Raw genomic sequence first — 24,404 nt, forward strand, 5'->3', positions numbered from 1 at the left:
ATTAACCACTAGAAAACCAGAAGTGGTGTTGTCACTCCAGGAGTAGGGTGGGTAGTCTTGAGCTGAAGAGCTCAGGGACAGCGCCCAGGCCCAGAGTTCAAGCCCCATGATGAACAAAAAAGAAAGAAGAAAGTCAGAGGGGCAGAGCATCAACCTTGTGTGAAAGTCAAGAGAGAGCTCCCTGACCCTGAATTCAAGCCCCAGGAACAATGAGGGGCTGGCGGCTCACACTTACTCGGGAGGTAATTTGAAACTACTCTGGGCAGGAAATTCCATGGAACTTTTTTTTTTTTTTTTTTTTTGGTCAGTCCTAGGGCATGAGCTCTGGACCTGGGCACTGTCCCTGAGCTCTTCAGCTCAAGGCTACTGTCCTACACCTTGAGCCGCAGTGCCATTTCCAGTTTTCTAGTCATTAACTGGAGATAAGAGTCTCTCGGACTTTAGTGCCTGGGCTGGCTTTGAACTGCGGTCCTCAGATCTCAGCTTCCTGAGTAGCAAGGATTACAGGTGTGAGCCACAGAGCCCAGGCTTACGGCACTCTTTTCTCCAATTAATTACCAAAAAGCTGTAAGTGGAGGTGTGGCTCAAATGGTAGATTGCCAGTCTTGAGGCAAAAAGCTCAGGCCATCGGGACAGGAGTTTGGCTCAGTAGTAGAGTGCCTGCCTAACTTATACAAAGACCCGGGTTCGGTTCCTCAATACCACATACATATTTTTAAAAAGCCGTAAGCCAGGGCCGGGAGTTTGGCCTAGTGGTTAAAGTGCTTGCCTAGCATGCATGAGGACCCGGGTTCGATTCCTCGGTACCACATACATAGAAAAAAGTCGGAAGTGGTGCTGAGGCTCAAGTGGTAGAGCTCTAGCCTTGAGAAAGTCCAAGGACAGTGCTCAGGCCCTGAGCTCAAGCCCAGGACTGGCAAAAAAAAAAAAAAAAAAAAAAAAAAAGCCGTAAGCCAGGCCCGGAAGTGGTACTGTGGCTCAAGTAGTAGAGCTCTACCCTTGAGAAAGCCCAAGGACAGTGCTCAGGCCCTGAGTTCAAGCTCCAGGACTGGGAGGAAAAAAAGCTCAGGCCCTGAGTTCCAGCCCCAGTACCAACACACCACACCAGAAGCGTTTGCTTAGCCACTCTTGGGTGGGAAGAGATCTGGATTATCAGAGATCTGATGGTAGCTATAGGAGTTATTAGAAAAGCAGACTGTGTGGGAATTTTAGCCTGTAAACCTTGCCAATGGAAGGGTGATAAACTAAAACTTGCCAATGAAGACAAGGGGGCAGAGGGCTACAAAAGAGCAAGGAAGGCCAGGAGCGTGGCCTAGTGGTACAGTGCTTGCTTAGCACAAATGAAGCCCTGGGTTCCATCCCTTGTACCAGATACACAGAAAAAGCCAGAAGTGGCACTGTGGCTCAAGTGGTAGAATGCTAGCCTTGAGAAAGCTCAAGGACAGTGACCAAGCCTTGAGTTCAAGCCCTGAGACTGGCAAAAGGAAAAAAGAAAGAAGGAAAGAAAGAAAGAACGAACACGGAAGCAAGGACAAGGACTGCAAATCTTCAATACCACAACCTAAGAACTGATAGAGACAGAGACCCACCAGTGAGAAAGCCTTCTTCAGGAACTGAGATTCCCCCTTATTTAACCTAATGCCAAGATAGTCTTATCTTGAGCAAAGGATGGAGAGAGGTGGTGGTCCTGAGGAGACACGATGGCTTCTCAAATGTCCTTTAACACCAGAGCACAAGCTGCCACCTTTCAGGCCTGGATTCTCTGTGGGTCCTGGGCCTCAGATTCCGGCCCATGCTGCTCAACAGCCAGGGAGAAATCCAGGTGAGTGTAGGTGCCCATGCGACGGCACTGACCTGCGGGCTTCGGGACCCACCGAAGTCCCCCCTTTACCAAGTGTGTCCAAGGGGCAGTCAAAGGAATGGGGTCTCGAGCTACACTGTGACCCCTGGGCTGGGAAGGCGGGGCCATGCGCACGTAGCTGCTCGGTGGGCGGGGCCTGCCGCCGGAGTCCCCGCCCATTCGGAAACACGCGGTGTGGGGGGTACTCAGCCCGCAGCCGAGCGCGCGGGGCGGGGCTTTTGAAATGAGGGCGTGGCCCCGGGGGCCGGAGGGGGCGGGGCGAAGGAGAGTATTTAAGCGGCCACAGCGCGCGTAAATGGTCCGCCATGGCTCTACGGCGTGTGTGCTCGCTGCGTACCACCGCACCATGCCTTGCCTCGTTCTCCTCCGTCCCGGCCCCTCACGAGCAGCCCACCGCGGGCCCTGGAACCGGGCCGGAATGCAGGGCTACGGAGACTGTGCGGCCTCCAATGCCCGCCGTGGACTTTGGCAACGCGCAGGAGGCGTACCGCAGCCGGCATAGCTGGGAACTGGCGCGCAACCTGCTGGTGCTGCGTCTGTGCGCTTGGCCGGCGCTGCTGGCGCACCACGAGCAGGTGGGCAGGTGGGCAGGTGGGCAGGGGCCTCGCGGGCCTTCTGCCTGTCCCAGGAGGCGGTATGGGGTTTCCAAGTGCCTAACGGGAGCGGCTCAAGCATTGCCCGTAGCTAGGGAAGTCTGTAGCTAGGCGTTTCCTGCATGCTCCTTCGCAGACAGCGGCTATTACTTGTTCCTTGCTACCAACGAGATGCAAATCGATATTTTTAAGTGTACACCATGTGCCAGGACACAGAGTTAGGGTCTGGATTTTGAACGCAAGAGCAACATGAAGTTTACTTCTAGGGAAGTTGTATCGTTTGGTAGGACTTTCATAGCCTGGGACCCGCCACGCCTGTAGATGGCTACTCTGAAGTGCTGGGGAAGTTGGGGGAAAGCTTCAGGACACACTCAGCTTTAAACTTAAAACGTGATAACTAAGAAGCATGAGAGCCTTGGGGAAGTTAGAAAACAAAACAAGACAAAAACCCACTGTAGTCAACCTTTAGAGAAGAAATCTTTAACTTCCTTTATTTCCCTTTTTCTTTCTCTTTTTTTCTTTCTTTTTTTTCCCTTTCCTCCCTCCTTCCCTTGCCCCCCTTTGCCCTCCTCTCCTCTCTATTCCCCACCCCTTTCCATCCTTTCCTTCCTTTTCTTTACCTTCTTTGGTGCTGGTACTAGGGTTTGAACTGTCCCTGAGATTTTATTTTTGTTCAAGGCTAGTGCGCTACATACTTCCGGCTTTTTTGGTAGTTAATTGGCGACAAGAATCTCACAGTCTTTCCTTCCTGGGCTAGTTTTGCATTGTAATTATCAGATCTTAGCATCCGGAGTGGCTAGGATTTACAGGCATGAGCCACCACACTGCAAGGACAGCTATTTCAAGGTGACTTGGGAACAGATCAAGGGTCCAGTTGTTGACCCTGAGTATCTGGTATAGGTAGTTGGGTTGGTTTCTCAGGTGAGAGTTCACTGAGGGCCCGTTGCAGATCCCCTGCTCATGGGCACAGAAACACAGAGCAGGAATCTGAAGTAGGTAGGAGGTGAGGGTAGACACCCTATAAAGCCAAGAGTATGATGATTGAGCACAGTTGCCATAAATTGGGGGACTTCACCTTCAGCTTTGGAGCCTGAGACTGATGGCAGCAGTGGAGAGAAAGAAGATGCCTAGGTGGAGTTTGGCCTGTAGGGCTAGGGAGTGGGGAGTATTGGGAAGCTGTGTTGAAAAGGGGAATGTGCAGGGAGGGAGGAGGGTGAAAAGAGACATGGGAGGAAAAAGAGCACAGTGGGGCTGAAGGCAGGTGGAAGGGCCTACTGCTGTTGCAGTGGGGTTAGGAGGGCTTCCAGCAAGGGCATGAAAGAATGGACAGTGACAGGGCCCAGCTTCCTCGGGGATGAGCAGTACAAAAGCCAGACCTATCTGTGGCTGACAGGGAGGGAGAGATGGCTTAAAGCCATTCAGAAATTTCTGTCGGCTCAGCACTATGCCTTTCCTCCCAGATCCCAAACCAGCCATTCTTCAGAGAGGGCAACAAAACTAGGGGCCCAGGATTTGGTTCTGAGGTGAATGGGCCCTAGCACAGTGCCCGGGGATGGCTAGAGGAGAGAAGCACTGGCTCCTCTGTCCTCAGGGAGCCTGTTCTGGGCAAGTGCTAGAGCCCAGGATGGTGCTGTGGGGGCCTGGAGGAGGCAGGACACCAGAGATGATTTCTCCACAGACTCCTCTCCTGTTCAGCCTAGGTCCAGGGTCTGTAATAGCTGTCATTGTCTGATTCTATGTGTATTCCTGTTCTCAGTGCCTGTTCCCAGAGGAAATGGGGCAGAAGCTGGACCCTGGCCTGAGTGTCACTCATGCAGAATCCAGACTGGCTAGCCAGTCTTCTCTCTTTCTCTGGCTTGTGGGAGGATTTCTTCTTTCCAGTCACTGCTGGCCTGTGTGGCTGCAGCTAGGGTGGTCAGCTTTGCTCTGGGGAATGTCAGGCCACGGGAGCTTGGGTTAAAGTTAATGCTTTGGGTCAGAACCCACTTACCTAAAAGCAGCTGGTTGGAGAAGAACTCAGAGTCTCCCACGAGAGACTGAAGTTCCTAGGCTTGGGTGTGAGCCAGCGTATGAGAGGGGACAGGATGGAAGGTGATTGTGGAGGAGAGAGAACGGACTGTTGTCATTGCCTTCCTATCATTTGAGACTTTTTTTGAGGGCTTGAACTCTGGGCCTAGGCGTTGTCCCTGAGCTCTTTAGCTCGAGGCTACCACCATACTCTTGAGCCACAGCCCCACTTCCCGTTTTCTAGAGATTAATTGGCGATAAGAGACTCACGGCTTTGTAGTACCAGGGCTGACTTTGAACCATGATCCTCAGATCTCAGCCTCCTGAGTAGTTAGGATTAGAGGTGTGAGCCACTGTACCCGGCTTTGAGACTTGTGTTGAGGTTATATAGCTTAGACTGTCCTTGATCTTCCAATGTTCCTGCCTTACTTTCTTCCCAAGTGCTGCGATTTCATACCTGGCTTGTCTGACTTTTATCTTTTTTGTTGCCACTGGGTTTATGACTTCAGGGCCTCACTCTTGCTAGGCTGGAGTCATGCCACTTGAGTCATGCCACAAGCCTTTTTTTCATGTTTTTCAGATAAGATGTTTAGTTTTCATCCAGGGCCATCTGTAATACACAATCCTCCTACTTATGTCCCTAGAGCTTATTTGTTGAGATGATGGATTTTACTCAGTTTTCTAATTTCTACTCCCAGGTAGCTGAAATTATAGGTGTGAGCTATTGAGTCCCATCCCTAGCTTGTTTGTCTTTTACAGAAAAAACAGTATGTATATATATATATATATGTATATATATATATAATTACTAGTACAAGTTTGCAAATTCTCAAAGGCTCTCCCTACTGAGAGAAGAGGCAAGGCTGGACTCAGGTGGCACCATCCCAGGACAGCTTTCAAGTGGCCTCTTGGCTGTGGAGTCTGGTTGACACTTGCCAGCCCTGCCTGTCTATGTGCTCTCACAGCCCTCAGTGGCAGTGGCGGCTGATCCTAGCCAGAGCAAAAGGCATGTGACTAGCTCCAGCGGCCATTCCCTCCAAGCCTGCCTCCCTGGGGAAAACCGAAGGTGAGCCTGCAGGGTGTTCTGGGAGCTTTCAGCCATTCACTATCAGTGTAAATAAAGCACTGCTGACTCCAGTACAGACTGGCTCTGGATCCTTTGCTTAGTGTTGACTGTGACAGGCCTGAGTACTTGATTAGATGCAGTGTGTGGCTCCATTGAGGGTCAGCCACAGCCAGTTGCCTATTCTTATTCTTGGCATGCTCCTGACAGGTCTCTCAGAACTAATGTGGATGAGATCAGAAAGTTTTTCTAGCATTGAATGATGGTTTTCAGGTCCCGGGCTCAGCCACTGGGTGATCTCTGATTTGGGAAAATTCTGTCTGTTCCTCCAGCTGTCCCTGGAGGATCATGGTCCTTACAAGTTCCCTGGCTCTGGCTTGGGCATGATAAGACACACAGGTCCATCCTCAGCTCTGATGTTGGCATGATCAGTTTCTAGTTTCAGATCCTTATGAGAAAAGAGCAAAACACAGAAATGTCAGATGATTCATGAAGGCTACAGGCAAGGGTGATTTCCACACAGCCCTGAGCTTCAAGGACACAAGTGCTGGTGTTGGCAAGAGGAGTCTTGGCCAGGAGCATAGTCTAGTGGTAGAGTGCTTGCCTAGCGTGCGTGAAGCCCTGGATTTGATTCCTTGGTACCACGTACACTGAAAAAGCCAGAAATGGTGCTGAGGCTCAAGAGGTAGAGGGCTAGCCTTGAGAAAGCTCCAAGACAGTGCCCAGGCCTTGAGTTCAAGCCCCAGGACAGGCAAAAGAACAAAGGAAGAGTCTCGTTGAGACTGCTTAGGAATGGTTTGGCGGTAAAGGTATTTGAAATGTCAATGTCTTTGCTTAGCTTAGCGATATTGCCCCTGTATGAGGGGTTCCATTTTGACCGGGTTTGAGAAATCCCAGCATTTTCTTATCATGGACTCAGAGGTTTCCATCAAGGTGGTAGATGTACTTTTGGGCATGCAAAAGACTCTAGCTGCTCCTATTTCCACCCAGACTGGCTCTCCCCACTGTGGAATCCTTCCTTATTCTTTTCACCTTGCCGGGATCTAGGTGAGCAAATGCTCCTGACTCTGCCCACCAGAACTGCTTCTATCTCCCTGTCTCAAACCATGAGTGGCCTTGCTTCTTCCCCAGTCGGCTCTACCTGTCTCTTACACCATCATTGCTTTATATATATATATATATATATATATATATATATATATATATTATTGTAATTAATAAAAGGGTTACATGATATTTGCCAGATAGAAGGTGCATTAATTCACATAAATTGATATCCTTTCACATGTCTTGGTCCCCATTACCCGCTCTTCCACCCCCTCCTCCCCATCTTGGTTTTCCCCCCTTCCCTATCCAATTTCAAATAACCAAATACAAATAAATCCAATATATCAGATACCATCATTGCTTTCTTTGTTTAGTACTCCTGCAACAATGCCTGGCAGACACTAAAGCTCAGGAGATTTGAAGAATGATGGCAGAAATTTTAGTTTTATTTGTATGAGTTTTCTGTGTGTGTGTGTGTGTGTGTGTATTAGAATTTGAGCTTAGAGTGTGGTGCTATCTGATAGGTCAAGGGTGACACTCTATTACTTGAGCTATAGCTTGACTTCTGGCTTTTTGCTGGCTAACTGGAGATGAGTGTCGTGGACTGGCTTCAGCTTCAAATGTGATCCTCAGATCTCGGCCTCCTGAGTAGCTAGGATTATAGGCATGAGACACTGGCTGCTTACTCATTTCTTTTTCTTTTCTTTCTTTCTTTTTTTTTTGGTGAAAGAATGTAAGCATTTAATGAACATCCAGTGTGGCTTCAAGCCATCAAGATACAGACACCCCAACACCCTTAATCTTCTCCTTGGCTCTTCTGCTTCTGCTGAAGAATTTGGCTTTCACAATGACAGGGAGCTTTCCTTTCCCCAGAACTTTTTTTTTTTTTTTGCCAGTCCTGAGCTTAAGCTCAGGGCCTGAGCACTGTCCTTGGACTTTCTCAAGGCTAGAGCTCTACCACTTGAGCCTCAGCACCACCTCCGGCTTTTTTCTATGTATGTGGTACCGAGGAATCGAACCCGGGTCTTCATGCGTGCTAGGCAAGCACTTTAACCACTAGGCCAGACTCCCGGCCCCTCCCCAGAACTTTGTAGTAGCCTGATTGAACCACATCAATGATGGGAGCAACTCCAGTCTTGTTTTTGGCAGCATTTATCCTTGTCTGCTTGCTGACCAGTGTCCACAATTTATCAAGGTTAACAGTTGGACAAAAGCTCTGATTCCTCTTTCAGTGGTAATGCCTCATACCAACTTTCCCACAGTAACCTGGGTGATGTTTGTCAAAGTTGATCCTGTGGTGATGCCCACCACCAGCATTGCTGCATCTTCCTGGGTGCTTCTGGTGCTTGCCAATACGGCCGTGGCTGTGGCTCACGTGGCCCCGAAGATTCCCTGGTCTTCCTCACTCGGGATGGCATGTCTGTAGCCAAGACCAAAGAGCCTGCTTACTCATTTTCTTAAGACAAGTTCAACTGGTTTCATTATTCCAGTTTTATACATGAAAAGTAAAGTACTTAGGCTATATTCACTCTTCTTCGCTCTGTCCATTTTCCCTTCCTTGGATATATAACCTCCAACACAGCCTATTTTAAAAAGCCTATTTTAGTCTTTGTCATTCTCTGTGTGTGTGTGTGTGTGTGTGTTCATGGAACTTATTCTCAGGGCCTAAGTATTGTCCCTATGCTTTGCAATCAGTGCCAGCACTCTGTCTCTTTTACACCAGCTCTACCTCTGGCTTTTTTTTTTTTTTTTCTGGTTAATTGGAGATAAGAGTCTCATGGGCTACCTTCAATCTAAGAACATTGGCTCCCAGCCTACTGAGTAGCTAGGATTATAGGTGTGAGCTACATGGTTGTCTGGCTTTGTCATTCTTTTTTTGGGGGGCGGGGGTCTGGGTACTGTCCTTGAGCTTTTGTGTTCAAGGCTAGTTGCTCTACCACTTGAACTACAATTCTACTTTAGGCTTGTCATATATATATATATATATATATATATATATATATATATTTTTTTTTTTTTTTTTGCCAGTCCTGGGCTTGAGCTCAGGGCCTGAGCACTGTCCTTGGGCTTTCTCAAGGCTAGAGCTCTACCACTTGAGCCTCAGCACCACTTCCGGCTTTTTTCTATGTATGTGGGGTACCGAGGAATTGAACCCGGGTCTTCATGCATGCTAGGCAAGCACTTTAACCACTAGGCCAAACTCCTGGCCCAATTGTCATATATTTTTTTAGGATATATTGTACCAAGAGTTTCATCATGGTATACTTTGCATATGTATATATCATATTTTAATCAAAACTATCTCTTTTTCTGTATCCTCATCCCACTATTATTTAACTTTCAGTAAGATTTCCTTCTTTCCTTTCCTTCTTTCTTTTTTTTATTTTTTGCTACTACTTGGGCTTGAACTCACGCACTCTCATTCACTCATAGCTGGCATTCTACTACATGAACCAGGACCCCAGTTCTGTCCCTCCCCACCCCCAGATAATTAGAAATAAAAAGATTCTTGGACTTGTCCTTAGAATGGTCTGCCTGAGCTGAACTGAGATTCTCAGTTCTCAGCCTCCTGAGTAGCTAGGATTATAGGTATGCGCAATTGGTGCTGGTCTCTGTGAATATTCTTTCAATGATAAAAAGTTTAGAGTGTGAGAGGAAGTTAGGAGAGAAAGCCGAATGGTTTCTAGGCAGCTGCCTTCCTCTGGGATACAGCACTCAGGCAGCTGGTCAGTGCTGGACCACACTCTGCTGGTCCCAGAGTAGGCCTTCCTGGCATAGACCCTCATAGATGGACTAGCTTCACTCCAGCTGAGCTCAGGCTTGGCTCGAGTTTTGTTCCGTGTTCATCATTCAGCAACCACTTCCTCCCCAGCAGAACTGAGTGTTGTAAGAATGGCTACTGCTGTCCCATAGGAGCCAGCTGTGGTCAGCAATGGTCAGGCCTCCCTGTGTGGCCTAGCTGATACACGAGCCAGCCCCTGGCATGAGAGCTCCTGGAGGAGCTCATATCTGCAAGGAGCCAGCAAAAATGGAGGAGGGTCATAAGCATGGCACCTGGGCCCTGCTATTCTACCCTGCTGTATATAAGCAGAGAAGCAAGCTGCTTTGCCTGGCCTTCTCCAGAAAACAGAGAAAATGGGCCAAGTTTGGCCTGGGGGAGACCATATCAAGGCTTTGTCGCTGGAATCAAGTATGTAGAGAGGGGGTAAACAGGGGTTCTCTGCTGACGAAGGTAAAACAGGGGGCCCATGTCAGCTGCTCCCCTTGCCTTTCAGCTGCTCCATATTGCCAGGAAATTCCTGGGACAAAGGATGTTTGACAAGCTGATGAAGATGACCTTCTATGGGCAATTTGTAGCCGGTGAGGACCAGGAATCCATCCGGCCCCTGATCCAACGTAACAAGGCCTTTGGTGTCGGCTCCATCCTGGACTATGGCGTAGAGGAAGATCTGAGCCCCCAGGAGGCAGAACGCAAGGAGATGGAGTAAGCCCTCTCTCTCTCTCTTGGTAATCCCAAAGTGTACTGGGACTATTGGGGGCCAAGGCTAGGAGAGCCATTAGCCTAAGTACCAGTGGCCCAATTGGGTTGTACTTCAAGTTCCTGCATGTTTGTTTCAGGCAGGTGACAGCTATGAGCTCTCATAGAAAGCCTGATTTGTGCTTGAGGCCAGCAGAAGTGGAGGCTCGGATTTGCAAACTATAATCCTGAGCCTTATCCAGTCCACAATCTGGTCTTGCACAGGTTTGCTAGCTCAGAATGGTTTTTGCAGTGCAGAACAGTTGAAAAAAAAAAAATCAAAACAAGCTTGGTTCCAGTGGTTGTAATCCTAGCTACTCAAGCTGGTGAGATATCAGGATCACTATTTGAAACCCAGGCAGGAAAGTCTGTAACACCTTATTACAAATTGACTATCAGAAAGCCACACGTAGAGCTGTGGCTCAGGTGGTAGCCCGAAGCAAAAAGAAAAGCTAAGGGACAGTGCCCAGGCCCTACAAAACAAAAAAACTCCCACAAGGATCCTTTTTTATAATATGAGAACTGCATGAAATACAAATTGTTTTTACTTGACAGAAGCAGAGCTGGGTATATATGTGGCCGAGAATGCTTACTAGCTGGCCATTTACAGAGGCATTGGCAGGAAGCTGCCCTGGCTTCCCACCCTGCCCTAGTCTGTCTTCCCAAGGTTCCCGACTGGCTGGTTGAGCCAGCTATTGGCCTGTACCTGACCCCATCTCTTGGGATAGTTACCTTATCTGTCAGAGGCTCTGCCTTGAGCTTGTGGAGCCCCTCAGGCTGGGCTCCTGTCTGGGCCTCTATGGCAGAGAGAATTGAGCAAATAGCTGTGTAGCAGGCCCTCCTGGCATCACTGACCCATTCTCTGCGCAGTGAGTATAGGGGACAGGTCTCCCTGTCCTTTTGGGCAACTGGACAGATGTCCTATTGTGCTTCCTGGGATAGTACTGACACATTCACAGGAAGTCCATAGTACACTATTCTTTGTGAAGTATTGATGCCTGAATCTCTGCCAAGCAAATTCAAGGCTTTCTGTGAGTCTGGGCTCTTTGGTTCGGAATGTAGCAGAATGTGAATTAGAGGAGGACTTGGTACTGGCAAGTGCTGAACCCTGTCAGGCCCCAGGGTTTGCTCTGCCCCTCCCCAGGTGCCTACAAGGAGGGGATTTGGAAAGGCAGTCACATGAGGCCTTCAGTCCTGGAACAGAATGTCCGGTCCTTGTCTCAACCTGCTGGCCTGCAACTGATTGGCCTGCCAAGCCCAGCCCCTGCCTTGTGATTGGCTGTTTTGAAGGTGGGGGTGCCCCCACCCCAGCTCCCCTTTTGCCCCAGGACTTGGCTACTGCTATTACTGAGGCTGCCTATTGAATTACTAATGGGCTCTGGGGCCTCAGTCCCAGAGCTGGTAGTTTCATAACAAGAATGTCTGTCTTAAGTGCCTACAGTTTTTACATGGGAGATAGAAGCTGGGTGTGGTCATATACACTTGTCTCCCCAGCACTAGAGAAGCTGAGTCAGGAGGCTCCAAAGTGCAAGGCTTGTGTGGGCTACATTGTGAGACACCCTTCTCCCCCATATCACCCCTAAAAAAGAAAAAGAAAATCTGGAGATGGACCCGCTGGTACCTGGCCCTGGGGCTGCCCCCAGCCCACCCTGCTCTTAGAAGCCTTTGACCTGCAAAGGCGGCCTCAGCTGGGCTTCTTGTCTTGTACTCTGGGGCCTTGAGCCCCAGTCTCTTCTTGGGTGACTGCTTGTCCAAGGATAGATGACAAAGATTCATACCCATCTTTGCTGCTAGTGGCTCTGACTCTGGAGGTGCCCAGGCTGCAGGGCTCCTTTGGCACCCACCCTATCCTGTGACTTGCAGGGCTCCCTGGTGTACCTGCAACCCACCCGACAGACCCCTGTGTGGGTTGCTGCTTTGGGGTCTCTTAGGAGAGGGAGGGAGGAGGAGGGACTTAACCTTTTTTTTCCCTGTCCTCCATTCACAAGGTCTGTAGAATGATGGGATGCTGAGGCCACTGCCTAGAATTAAGGCCATTGAGAGTGGGCCTCAGCCCACACCTAGCTATGAGAAAGAGGCACAGAAGGATGGAGGCCAGACCTAGCTGTTGTGTTTGTTGGGTTGGGTAGTGACTGAAAGTGTGGGTTATACAGGCAAACCTGCCACTGGGGTCACTGAAGCCCCGTATTTCCTTCCTCGTCATAAGGGATTCTGCACAGGACAACACACAGCTGCCTCCTCTTCTCTTCCTAAGTGGGTACAGTGGATAGCTTTTGTTAGTTGCTCCTGGGCCTAAGACTGATCTCTAGAACTCATACCAGTGTCCTTCAGGGGCAGGAAGGTGGGGGGCTTGCCTGAATACTCATTACAGAGTCAGTAAATTGTTGTATGTGTTGTATGGTAACTTTTTCTTTTTTTTTTTTTACCCTTTTCTGTTACATCTTTTCGGCACTAGGTGGCTGAAGCTACCTTGTTCCTGTCCCTAGGCTGTGGTTTGGTGACTGTGGTGCCACATGGGGAGTCCCAAGCCCATAGGGGCCTGATCCCACCAGGAGTCTGGATTCTGATTTGGAGGTTATGGCTCAAAGTCCCTCAGATAAGAGACCTGGGACAGGAACCAGGCTGAGGGGAGGGCTTCTTGGCCAGATGGCTGTGTGAGCCCCAACTCCCTCTAGGAACAGTGACTTCAATAAGACACTAGTGGCAAGGCCCCTGGTACCTGAGTTAACTGTCATCACTCCCCTGGTGCTGCCTATGCCTAGAGCGATGCCAGGGGGGGAAGTCGCTGCCCTTTCCTAGGAGAGCCAGCACACTGGCCCTGATATCCTGTCCTGACGAGGATTTGGGAGATTCTCAAGGTATGAGGAGAACCCGGGAGGCCTTTTAATATGGACTTAGTCAGGGGAGCATGTCACTTCATTGGAAGGAATGTGAAGAGCAGGCACTTAATAGCTACGAGTGGGAAAACACCTGGTTTTCATTTTGCAAGAAAATAAGACCCAAGGGTGAGGAATGAAGCCGTGGGGAGCGGGGTGTGGTGGTGCCGGCCTGTGATCTCTGCACTCTAGAGGCCCGAGTTTCAAACACACAGACTGAGCCCAGGGGTGGGACTGTGGTCTTCAGAGGAGCCTGGAGATCCTGGCTAGGTATAGAGAAGTTGCTTCTGGACTTAAGGGACTCTGCATCCCTCTTCCATTCCTGTCCCTCACCTGGTTGTGCCCCTGTCTTTCCTGGGCCATCCTCACTAGCTTTTCTCAGGGATGAGCTGCACGTCCTGGGTTGTTCTGAGACTCTCAGAAGATAGTTCTGCTTGTACCTGACCTGTAGAGAGGGGTTCCATCCATCAGAAATCAGTGTTTCTTCGGGACTTGGTACTAAAGGGCCTCTCAGCCCGCTGTCCCTCCCTAGCCCAAATAGTCATGCCTGAGGCCTGGGAGGGACTGGGCTGTGTTCTGGAGCCAGCTCTGTCAAGTTCATGGTCAGGTCTATGGCTCACCGTTGCCTCTCCCTGGCCAGCTTCCTTGTCACCTGCAGCTCTGGTGGTGTAGTAACCCTGACCTTTGCCTCTTCCTCCTTTCTGCAGGTCTTGCACTTCTGCTGCAGAGAAGGATGGTAGTGGTGAGTAAGAGGCCACTGTTGGGGGCAGCTGTTCTCCCCACCTGCATCCATACACGCCCTAGTAGCCAAGGAGACATCTGTGTTTAGGATGGAGCAAGCCTTGAGGCAAGGGACAAGACCTTGTCCTGGCTCTGTGTGCCCTCAAACATTTAAGAGCCCCTGGTGAGGGGAGGGCAGGCCCCTGCTTAGTTCTCACCTCTCTCATGTGGACTCAGTAGACAACCATGAACCAGGCCTTTGTGACAGAGATGCAGAGGAATGTGTATGCCAGGTTGAAGGGGCAGCCAGGATAGCAGCCCTGAGGGAAGGGCAGTTTTTTTTGGGGGGGGGGGCAGGATTCATGATACACAGGTGGGGCTGGGGTAGAGCTAGAGCCCTGGGAGGTCAATTTGTACATGCCAAGAGCTGGGGGTTGCAGCTGTAGCTCCAAGCAGAGCTGGTGTGTGTGCTCAGGCTGTGTGTGTACCTTTCTAGGCATAAATAAGAGGGAGAAGCAATACCAGGCCCACCGTGCCTTTGGGGATCGCAGGGATGGGGTTATCAGCGCCCGCACTTACTTCTACGCCAGTGAAGCCAAGTGTGACAGCCACATGGAGACCTTCTTACGCTGCATTGAGGCCTCAGGTAGGGCTTCCTCTTCGCTGGCAGCCCCGATCTGGATATGCCAGTGGATGCAGAAGGCAAGGAGTGAGTGTGCTAGGTGCAGGTCACATTGGGTTTGCGCCGTGTTCAGCTCCTTCCTGAGAGTTCTGGCTGCCTCTTGGAAGGACTCTTCCCCCCCGACTCCCTTCCTTCTCCTCACTCAGTTCCTGTTCTTCTGGGCATGGTGCCCAGATGTGGAAGTCTGAAATCCCTAACCCCAGGGGCCAGACTCAGTTCAGAGAGCTGGTGCCACATCCTCTGTGTCAGTCTGTGATAGCCTGTGGGAGGCTGGGGAGAGGTCAGTCATGGGGTCACTGAGCTCCAGACAAGATCCCAGCACAGCCCCTATGCTGTCCCCACTAGCCGTGCTATTAGTGGCAGCAGGCCTCATGCCTCCTGAACATTTGAAAGGTTCAGGACATGGGTGATGTGTGGATATGTCCCTAATACGAAGCCAGGCCTTTTGATGAGGGACATCTGTTTGCCTGCTGCCCATCCTGGGAGAAAAGAGAAGAGGAGGGGCCCCCATTAGCATAAGTGAACATCCATTGTGTCCTTGCTCTGTTCTTGGCCTCTCACTATCCTGTGACCCACACTTAGACAGCCTGTAATGTGGATAGCATAGAGAGAGCCAGGGAGGCTTCAGGGCTGTGCAGGTCTCACTGGCGCTTCTCCTGCTGTCTTCCTGCACCAGGCAAACACAAACTTTACCTAGTCACCACTTTCTGCCTTTATGGCAAAGTCTCAGGTGGTTAGGGTCGCTAGGCACCTGGCAGCAGGCCCGGCTTTAGGGAGCAGGGAACAGCAGGGAGCAAGTGGTCTCCCTGTCCCACTACACATGCATTACATCAGGGATCCTCATGGCTCTTCCTTTGGCTTCTGACAGGTGGAGCCAGTGATGACGGCTTTTCAGCCATAAAGCTCACTGCACTGGGGAGACCTCAGTTTCTGGTAAGTATTGGCACCTTCCGTCTGCAAAGGCTTTGTAAGACCTTGGTTTTCTGTGAGCCTTGAATGACAGTAAATGTGCCCATACCTGGGGAAGCTGTGAGGTGGGACCTCATGGATGAGATGGTGGCATGGGGTTTGTCCTCAGAGTCCCTGGAGGCAAGATGGTCTCTGTGGGAACTGGGCATGTGCTACAGACAGTGGCCTCAGGCCTGTTGTTTCTAGCTGCAGTTTTCGGATGTGCTGACCAAATGGAGACGGTTCTTTCACCAAATGGCTGCAGAGCAAGGTCAGGCGGGGCGTGCTGCCATGGACACGAAGCTGGAGGTGGTGGCACTGCAGGTGTGGCAGCTCTTTTCATTTCCCCGTGGTTGTGAAGGGGGTTGGGAGGAGCTTTGCTCAGGTGCTGTTGATTGGACAGTGGTCCGGGGTGAGCTCCTGGAGCCTTTCCTGGGATGTGGGGCACTCTGCTGCTTCAGGGGTCAGCTGAAGAGGAGGAGGAGGAGGAGAAGGAGGAGGAGGAAGAGGGAAGAATGAAGGTCCTGTTGGAAGAAGGGCTCTGGACGGGCTCCACTGCTCAACTGTGTTATTTTTCTCATGGCTGTGACCAAATCCACGACAAACTTCTATCTGTCTGTCTGTCTGTCTGTCTGTCTGTCTGTCTGTCTATCTATCTATCTATTTTGTCGGTTGTAAGGCTTGAACTCTGGATTTGGGCACTGTTCCTGAGCTCTTCAGCTCTACCACTTTGAGCCACAGCGCCACTTCTACTTTTCTGATACCTAATTGGAGATAAAAATCTCCTGGACTTTTGTGCCTGGGCTGGCTTTGAACTGCAGTCCTTCAGATCTCAGCCTTCTGAGTAGCTAGGATTACAGGTGTAAGCTACCAGGGTCCGGCTTCCATGACAAACTTAAAAGAAGGAAAGAAGGTTTCTGAGAGTTCAGTCCATCGTGGCAGGGAGAATATAGTGGAGAGGCATGGCAGACAGGAAGCAGAGAGCAAGTAAGTACGGAGACGACAGGTAGCCTGCTTTAAAAGCCTGCTCTCAGTGACCAACTTCCTGCAGCTAAGCCCCACCTCCTAAAGTTTTTATGACCTCCAAAAATAGTGCCACCAGCTGAGAACTGAGTGTTCAATCCATGAGCCTGTGGGGTGACATTTCCTATTCAAACTCTGACACTAACAAGGACAGGAAGTGCCAGCAGGAGGTAGAGAGCTGCAGGGGAGAAATAGACTCATCTATGAAGCAGGAACACTAATGATGTAATAAAAGTAAAACAGCACCACAAACTTGTGCACTGATCACAGCCAGGAGACAATAACACTCACTCAACCTTCTTCTCACGTCTCAAGGAAAGTGTGGCAAAGATGGGCATCGCATCCAAGGCTGAGATTGAGGACTGGTTCACACCAGAGACCTTGGGAGTGTCTGGGTAAGAGCTGAGCCCCAGATGTAGCCATGATTCCAGCAGAGTTCCAGGGCCTTCTCTTAATCCTAGACTCCTCCATGGAGAAAATGGGGTTGGGGGTGGTCATGGAGGTGTCTAGAGAGATGGTGAGCAGGGCATTGATAGTGATCTGGGAGTCATTGGGTCGGGGCGCCATGGACACAGGGCTTCTTGCAGGGTGACATAGGCTGGGTTCCTTGAAAGAAAGCCTCTAGGACTAGGGGTCATCCACTCAGGAAGATAGCTTAGGGTAGAGCACTGAGTCACAAGCAGGCTGGGCTAGCCTTGTCTGCTGCAGCGTTCCTAGCCCCTCTGTGGCTATTCCTGCCTCCTGCCTCATCTCCCGCCTTTGTTTGGCTCATTCCTCGGCCTGATCCAGCCTTGGCATTCACACTCACATTTTTATAGCTGCCACCCAGTGCAAGAATGTTCATGTTTTGATATTCATTTTTTATATGGAGAACATTTTCTTTCTTTTTAAAATATGTGCCAGTGATGGGCTCAAGCAGAGACTTGTACCCTTGCTTGGCTTTTTTCACTCAAGACAGATGCCCTCTACTGCTTGAATAACATGTCCTCTTTCTGGGTTTTTTTTTTGCCAATTCATTGGAGCTAAGGGTTTCATAGATTTTCCTGGCTGACATGGAACCTCAGTCCTCAGGTCTCAGCCTCCTGAGTAATTAGGATTATAGGTGGGAGCCACAAGCACCCAGCTACACTGTATTTTTTAAAGTGAAAGGTGGGCTTCCTGGTGGCTGGGTTTGTGAGCATTCTTTTGAGGAATGGGCTGGCTTGTGTCTGAGACTCCTTAAGCAGCCTTAGCACCTGTGGGTAAAGCTACCTGGTGGGGTCAAGAAGTTGCTTGCTGCCAACTCTGCTCACTGCTTTGTTCCTTAGCACGGTGGACCTGCTAGACTGGGACAGCCTCATTGACAGCAAGACACAACTCTCCAAGCATCTGGTGGTTCCCAACACACAGGTAACACTCCCCGCCCTTGACCCCTGGCTCAGCATGGGACAGAGCTGAAAAGGGAATTCAGTTCATGATGTGTGTCTCCTGCTGCCAAACATGGGGACTCAATTTAAAAAAAAAAATGTTTATGGTAGGACTGGGCTTGAACTCAAGACCTATGTTCAGTGCTTTAGCTTTTTGCATTCAAGGCAGGTGGCTCTCCCACTTGAACCACAGGTTTAATTCCAGCTTTCTAATTGGAGATAAGAGTCTCATTGATGTTCTTGCCCAGGCTGGCTTTGAACCCCAAAGTCACAGTGTTATTAATTCTGCATGTTCAGTGGATTGGCTCAAAGGGAGTTGCCAAGGAGTGAGAATAGGAGTGCTTGTTGCTACACGTGTAGTGGGCTAGGAGGGGGAACAGAAGACACATTGGGAAAATGTCCTGCCGACCCCTCTGCCATGATCATTCCTGCCTGGGTCAGTGAAGGGCTCGTGTCCCACTGCCTGGAGCCACTGACCTGGATGTAGCTCTGCTCCAAGATCACCAGCAAAATGGAAGCACGTGTGTGGCCAGGAATAGCATAGCATTTGTGTCCTGCGGGACAAGGCTGGGGGCATACATTGATCTTGGCACTCCAGAAACACCCTGGACCATGCCATCAGGGATATGGGAGGCCCTAGCACTGGTTGGCCCCTCCTGACATCACAAAGTTGCTGCTCTCTCCAGGCACCAGTCCAACTGCCTATCTGCCTGGCCGACCATCTTGGCTATAAGTCCATAGCAGCAGTCACCCCACCATTCTCCCTCAGGAATCCACCCCTGTTACCATGCCAGCCTTTCTGAGACCTCCCCAATGGAGGCTGTGGAAGCAGACAGCTTGGGATCGGGCTCAGCTCAGGCCTAGGCCTGCTGGCATGAGCACTAGACTCCCTTCCCTGCATAGGACAGGGAGGTAGCCTTGTGTCGTTTGTGTCTAGATAGCACCGGCCCTAGAAGTCTTGGTCCTCGGCTGCTGGCAGAGTATCACCAGTGGGCTGAGGGTAGCCTTGCTGTGTGTGGCCTGACAGTATGCTATGTTTTCAGACAGGGCAGTTGGAGCCCCTGCTGTCAGGATTCACTGCGGAGGAGGAGCAGCAGATGACAAGGATGTTGCAGAGGATGGATATGCTGGCTAAGGTGTGAACCGCCTCATGGGGGGTGGGGATCATGTGGCAGGGACCCTGGGACTTGCCCAGAGGGAGGACTCCTATGTCACCAGAGCCACACACTGTCTCCTCCCCTTTGCCCCCCCTGCACCTCTCAGAGAGCCACAGAGGTAGGTGTGCGGCTAATGGTGGATGCTGAACAGACCTACTTCCGGCCAGCCATCAGCCGCCTGACCCTGGAAATGCAGCGCAGGTTCAACATGGACAAGCCCCTCATCTTCAACACCTACCAGTGCTACCTCAAGGTACAGCCTCCCAGCTGGCCTCCAGGCTTGATTGCAGGCCCTCTGCTGGGCAGTGGGGGCAGAGAGTCCTTTTCTGCAACCTGCAGTATCCATCTGACCCTGCCTAAGCAGATTCTGGGTGGGTAGGACAGGAAGAAGAGGGAGCAGGCCACTAATCTCAGGTAAGGCCCACTGTCCAGGAAAGAAGTTCTGACCCAGCAGCCATGCTGGCCCTACATGGGAGGCCAAAGCAAGGGTGACTGGCTCAGGGTGGGAAGCAAAGCCTCATGGGACCCTATCACTAAGCCCCTCTTCTGGCCACAGGATGTAGACAGGTGGGAGGGCAGGAAGAAAGCAAAAGAGCTTCTTGGAGGCCACCTGACTCGCCTTTAGCTTGAAGGATGGCCATTTCTCCCTGTCCACGTCTCCTGCAGGATGCCTACGACAATGTAACCCTAGATGTGGAGCTGGCTCGCCGCGAGGGCTGGTGTTTTGGGGCCAAGATGGTACGTGGCGCATATATGGCCCAGGAACGTGCCCGTGCGGCAGAGATTGGCTATGAGGATCCCATCAATCCCACATACGAAGCCACCAATGCCATGTACCACAGGTGAGCTGGCATCCTGTGTCTGTTTGCAGAATGGGAACAAGACCTCAGGAGACACTGGTGTTCTGACCTCATTCTGCCCGAAGCCTCTCTGGCAGGGAGTGGGAGATGTGTATCCTGAGGGCATAGGTCATATTTCCTCCTCGTTTTATGTCACATTTTCAAAAACCATTAGGGATTCTTTCTTTCAAAACACAGAATTGGCCTGTTTCCCCCGGCTGGCTCCTTTGATGGGCCCTGAGCACCTGGGCCTCCCCGCGCCACTGGCCAAGGGCCAGTCCACACAGCACATGAACAACAGCAGTGTCCCCGCTGGCCGAGGGCCAGTCCACACAGCACATGAGCAGCAGCAGTGTCCCCGCTGCATTTGCTGTTTAGCTCAGGGATCTGTGGGGCAGCCCAATGACATACTTTTCCTCTCAGAGGTTGTGTGTGCTTGTGGTGAATTCAAAGGGACCCTGGCATCTCCTTGCTGGCTCCATATCCTTTTCCTGGCAGCACCCATTTCTAGGAGCCCGCTGGGGTCACACGTGCAGTGCTCTGAATATCAGCCAGAGTGTTCAGACTGTACGTTCTGTCCTTTGCCCCTCGCTTTCCTCATTCAGGCCTCCATCTCCTGGGTCAACACCGATAGCGGCAATCTTAGGCCAGCAAGGTTACGTGTCCAGGCTCTATGGTCTTTCCTGTTATTATAGTAGGAATTCGGTGAACATCCCATCTCTCACTAGCCACTCAACCCATCAGAGGGTCTGTGTGTGAGCCCAGAGATGGAATTGCTGGGTCAGAATTTGAGCTGTTAAGCCTGTTGTCCTGGCTGTATGGTGACAGTGCCCTGGCTTTTCCCTGGTCCCTGTCCCACCCAGAGCCTCCGGGGACCCTCTTTATTTCCTCAAAAAGCCAGGACTGCACTGCAGAGTCCCTTCCCAGAAGCAAAGCTGTAGATCCAGGCAGGGGGTCCCCACCTCCCCCTTGTGGAGTGACAGATTGTTTGCTGAGGGGATAGCGTGCCCAGCTTGTTGTCTGTGACCTGTCATCCCAGCCGTTGTTCATTCTGATTCCCAGGTGCTGTTCTTGTTTCTCCTGACTGTGGGAATCATCCTGCTGGATAGCTCTGGGCCAGCAGAGCCTCCTTTGCTAACAGGGCCACAATGAGGGACACGGTATATGGGGGGGAACGATTCAGATGTGGGGGCCAGGCTTATGCACCATTCTCCCCAGGTGCCTCAACTATGTTCTGGAGGAGCTGAAGCACAATGGCAAGGCTGAGGTGATGGTGGCCTCACACAATGAGAACACAGTGCGATTCACCCTGCAGAGGTAAGTGCTGCCTGCCCTCCCGCTGTCAGGGTCTCTGTGGTTGGACTCAAAGAACTCATAGAGACCTTCCAGGTGCCATTGGAATGAGCTGGTGCAACTCTTAGCACCCTGTGGACTTTAGCATTCTTAATGCTGCCCTGCAAGAACAAGAAGATAATTTGTAGTAACTTAAAAATCTAAGGGCTGGGTGTTTGGCCTAGTGGTAAGAGTGCTTACCTAGCATGCACGAAGACCTGGGTTCGATTCCTCAGCACCCCACATACATAGAAAAAGCCAGAAGTGGTGCTGTGGCTCAAGTGTTAGAGTGCTAGCCATGAGAAAGCCCAAGGACAATGCTCAGGCCCTGAGCTCAAGCCACAGGACTGGCAAAAAAAAAAAAAAGAATACCTAGGGACTGGGAGTTTGGCCCAGTGGTAGAGTGCTTGCCTAGCAAGCATAAAGACCTGGGTTCAATTCCTTGATACCATATACATAGAAAAAGCCAAGTGGTAAGCTCTAGCCTTGAGAAAGCCCAAGGGACAGTGCACAGCCCTGAGTTCAAACCCAATGACTGGCGAAAAGAAAAAAAAATGAATACCCAATTGTTGGGTGCTGGTGGCTCATGTCGGTAATCCTAGCTACTCAGAAGCCCGAGATCTGAGGATCATGATTCAAAGCCAGGCAGGAAAGTCGCTGAAACTCTCATCTCCAGAAAACTGGAAGTGGTCCTGTGGCTCAAGAGTGGAAGAGTTCTAGCCTTGAGTGAAAAAGATGCAGGGACAGCACTGAGGCCCTGAGTTCAAGCCCCAATACCGACAAAAACAACACCCCCGCCCAACTTATTAAAGCTTTGAAACTGTATCCAAAGAAATAAATTTTTTGAGGTGACTTAAATAGCTCATCGAAACATCCAGCCTGTTAAATCTCAGTACCCTTTCGGAGGCTTTTCCAGTGGGATACATTACCTATAAATAGCTTATTTGAACATTTAAAACTGTACTTGAAATTTAATATAGTTTGTTTTCTTTTTGTCGAATGCACAGTTTGTAGAATTTGAGTAAGTAGAGAAATATGGTAGAGTAAGTTTCTTCACACTCTAGTACTTTCCTTATGGTTCCATAGTTTGCACCTCAGCCTAACAGTACCTGTGCCGGGACTCTCATTTCCCCTTCCTTTGCTTTTTATCCATCTTCCCAGGGTCTGGACCCATCAGATGCTTGGTGGATCCTGGGCAGAGGTCTGTTGTTCTTCACCCTCCTAGGAGTCAGGCTAGGGCTCCAGCCCATATTGGGGCAGTCCCAAGTTATGTCCAATATCCAGATATTCAGTGGGACTTCCTGAAGGAGCAGTGGAACTGCAGGGCTGGCCAGTGGAGGTGGTGTTTTCACAGCTTGACATCACAGGAATGCCCCTTTTGGCCCTGAATGCAATCACACCAGAGGCAGGACACACCAGCAGCGGAGTGCCAGGAACTCTCCCTGCACACACTGTCACCTGAGAGTTCACATTGGAACCCAGCCTGGAGAAGTACCTGTGGTACAAGCCACCTATGTGGTCCTGGATTCTCTAGAGACCCTGGGATGGGGATGGGAGTGAGGTGGGCACAGAAGGCCTCAGTTGGCCATGCCCCTCTTGGTGCCCAGAGTGCAGGTGCTAGGTCTGGACCCCTGGACATAGAGGAGTGCACAGCAGTCATTAACAAACAGGTGTTTTACACTGGGAAGTAATCCCACAATAGGTGTCATAAAGGTAAGAGAAGCTGCCAGATAGCTGAGGGCCCCACCCACCTTCTATACAATGCTGATAGAAATACAATGTGACACTGCTGTAGTTCTAAGCTTTCTAATTTTCTAACCAGCTTAAAAAACAAAGATAAAATTCATTCCAAGAAAGTATTTTAGGGCTAGAGGTAGGGCTCTATGGTAGAATTCTTGGCCCAGCATGCATAATGTCCTGGGTCCAATCCTCACCACTATTTTTTAAAGTAAATCTTAACTACATCATGTGTATTTGACACTTGCAGCATGTCTTGGTTCAGGCTGCACGTGGGGTGGGGCAGCTGCGCAGATGAGGTAGAGGAGTTACCAACGAAGGCAAGATGAGGATGGGAGCTAGGACACCAATCACCAGAGCAAAATCCTAGAGAACTGCAGGAGTGCTGAAGATGCCCTAGGCCAGGGCAAGCTTGTCAGGATCAGGAAGAAGGTGGAGAATATGTGGGAGAGGCAGTAATAAAGGGCAAGGAAAAGTGGTCTGTTGGGCATGAGTCCAGGCCTAGGGAAAGTACAGGCAAATCCTGCTGGGAGACACAGCAGGAGTGTCAGGCTGAAACCCAGGAGATCAGAGCTAAGATGGAGGCTCTGACTGCCTTGGGGGCAGTATCCTAAAATCAGCCCTCACCTGCCTGGATCCCCCTTTCACAGGATGGAGGAACTAGGCCTGCACCCTGCTGACCGCCAGGTGTATTTTGGACAGCTCCTGGGCATGTGTGACCAAATCAGCTTCCCCCTGGGTGAGCCGGGTATCCTGGGCAGGGTGGGGTAGGAGTGCCGTGGAGGGGGTAGGGAGGACTCACGGCTGCATCTGTACTGTGTGCAGGCCAGGCAGGCTTCTCTGTGTACAAGTACGTGCCCTATGGCCCTGTGATGGAGGTCCTGCCTTACTTGTCTCGCCGAGCTCTGGAGAACAGCGGCATCATGAAGGGTACTCAGCGGGAGCGGCAGCTGCTCTGGCAGGAGCTGAAGCGGCGGCTCTTGACTGGAAGCCTCTTATACCGCCCAGCCTAGCTGCCACCGCCTCCTGGGCCACTCCCACACCTTCCACCATGTTTGATCTCCCAGGGATCGCCCAGGAAGGGGTTTGGGAAGCCCTGGGGTGGTCCTCAGGCCTTTGCCACAGGTGCCATTCACCGGGCCTCAAAGAGTTCATCTTTTTACATCTAAGTCCGTGAGACCCACTGGAGAGAGTGCCAGCTGCCCTTGGTGCCCAACCCCCTGCCCAGAAGCAGGCCATGAGGTGCAGGTGGAATGTGATGCTGACTGGGACCGTTAGGAACTGTTACCGAACTGCCTTTTCATGAGCCAGCTCCCTGCCCCACCTCTGCTGGCTGTCTTAGACCTGCATGACTCCCCTTCTGCCAAGGTCCAACCCATGCATTCTGTGCCCCACAGGTGGGCAGTACCCAACTGGAAAGTCTGTCTGGTCAATAAATCATTACTGTGCAGCTGACAGCCTCAACTCTAGCTGGTGCCCTCACTTGCTGTTTGCTTGAGTAGCAAAGAGGGAGTGGCATGGATGGAGAAGCCCCACCCGGAGGCCAGGCAGGCAACTCTCTAACTGGCTGGGTGACACCCAGCCACCTATAGATCT

At 50.9% G+C, this 24,404-nt stretch overlaps 1 protein-coding gene across 2 annotated transcripts; it reads left to right on the forward strand.

Annotated features, from left to right (window-relative positions):
* The first annotated feature begins 2,156 nt into the window (after window positions 1-2,156).
* On the forward strand, window positions 2,157-24,277 carry Prodh (proline dehydrogenase 1). 2 transcript variants are annotated; one of them, XM_090320664.1, is made up of 14 exons: window positions 2,157-2,436; window positions 9,847-10,055; window positions 13,672-13,706; window positions 14,181-14,330; window positions 15,235-15,299; window positions 15,522-15,638; window positions 16,653-16,732; window positions 17,645-17,726; window positions 18,787-18,879; window positions 19,007-19,153; window positions 19,567-19,742; window positions 20,958-21,056; window positions 23,459-23,547; window positions 23,634-24,277. In XM_090320664.1, the coding sequence occupies exons 1-14, from the start codon at window positions 2,167-2,169 to the stop codon at window positions 23,819-23,821; spliced, it is 1,800 nt and encodes a 599-aa protein (XP_090176790.1). In that variant the 5' UTR covers window positions 2,157-2,166; the 3' UTR covers window positions 23,822-24,277. The 2 variants fall into 2 exon arrangements, with proteins under 2 accessions (XP_090176790.1, XP_090176791.1); XM_090320665.1 differs by lacking the exons at window positions 20,958-21,056; window positions 23,459-23,547; window positions 23,634-24,277 and adding an exon at window positions 20,802-20,951.
* The last annotated feature ends 127 nt before the right edge of the window (window positions 24,278-24,404 follow it).

Source organism: Megascapheus bottae, chromosome 28, assembly GCF_031878675.1.
Source record: "Megascapheus bottae isolate mThoBot1 chromosome 28, mThoBot2.hap1, whole genome shotgun sequence".
NCBI classification, from domain to species: Eukaryota; Metazoa; Chordata; class Mammalia; order Rodentia; family Geomyidae; genus Megascapheus; species Megascapheus bottae.

Bases quoted from the DNA above. Each gene is read 5' to 3' on its own strand.
- Prodh (XM_090320664.1), top strand. From the start codon at position 2,167: ATGGCTCTACGGCGTGTGTGCTCGCTGCGTACCACCGCACCATGCCTT. The intron at 14,331-15,234 runs GTAGGGCTTCCT...GGCTTCTGACAG, and splicing joins ACGCTGCATTGAGGCCTCAG to GTGGAGCCAGTGATGACGGC. The intron at 17,727-18,786 runs GTAACACTCCCC...CTATGTTTTCAG, and splicing joins TGGTGGTTCCCAACACACAG to ACAGGGCAGTTGGAGCCCCT.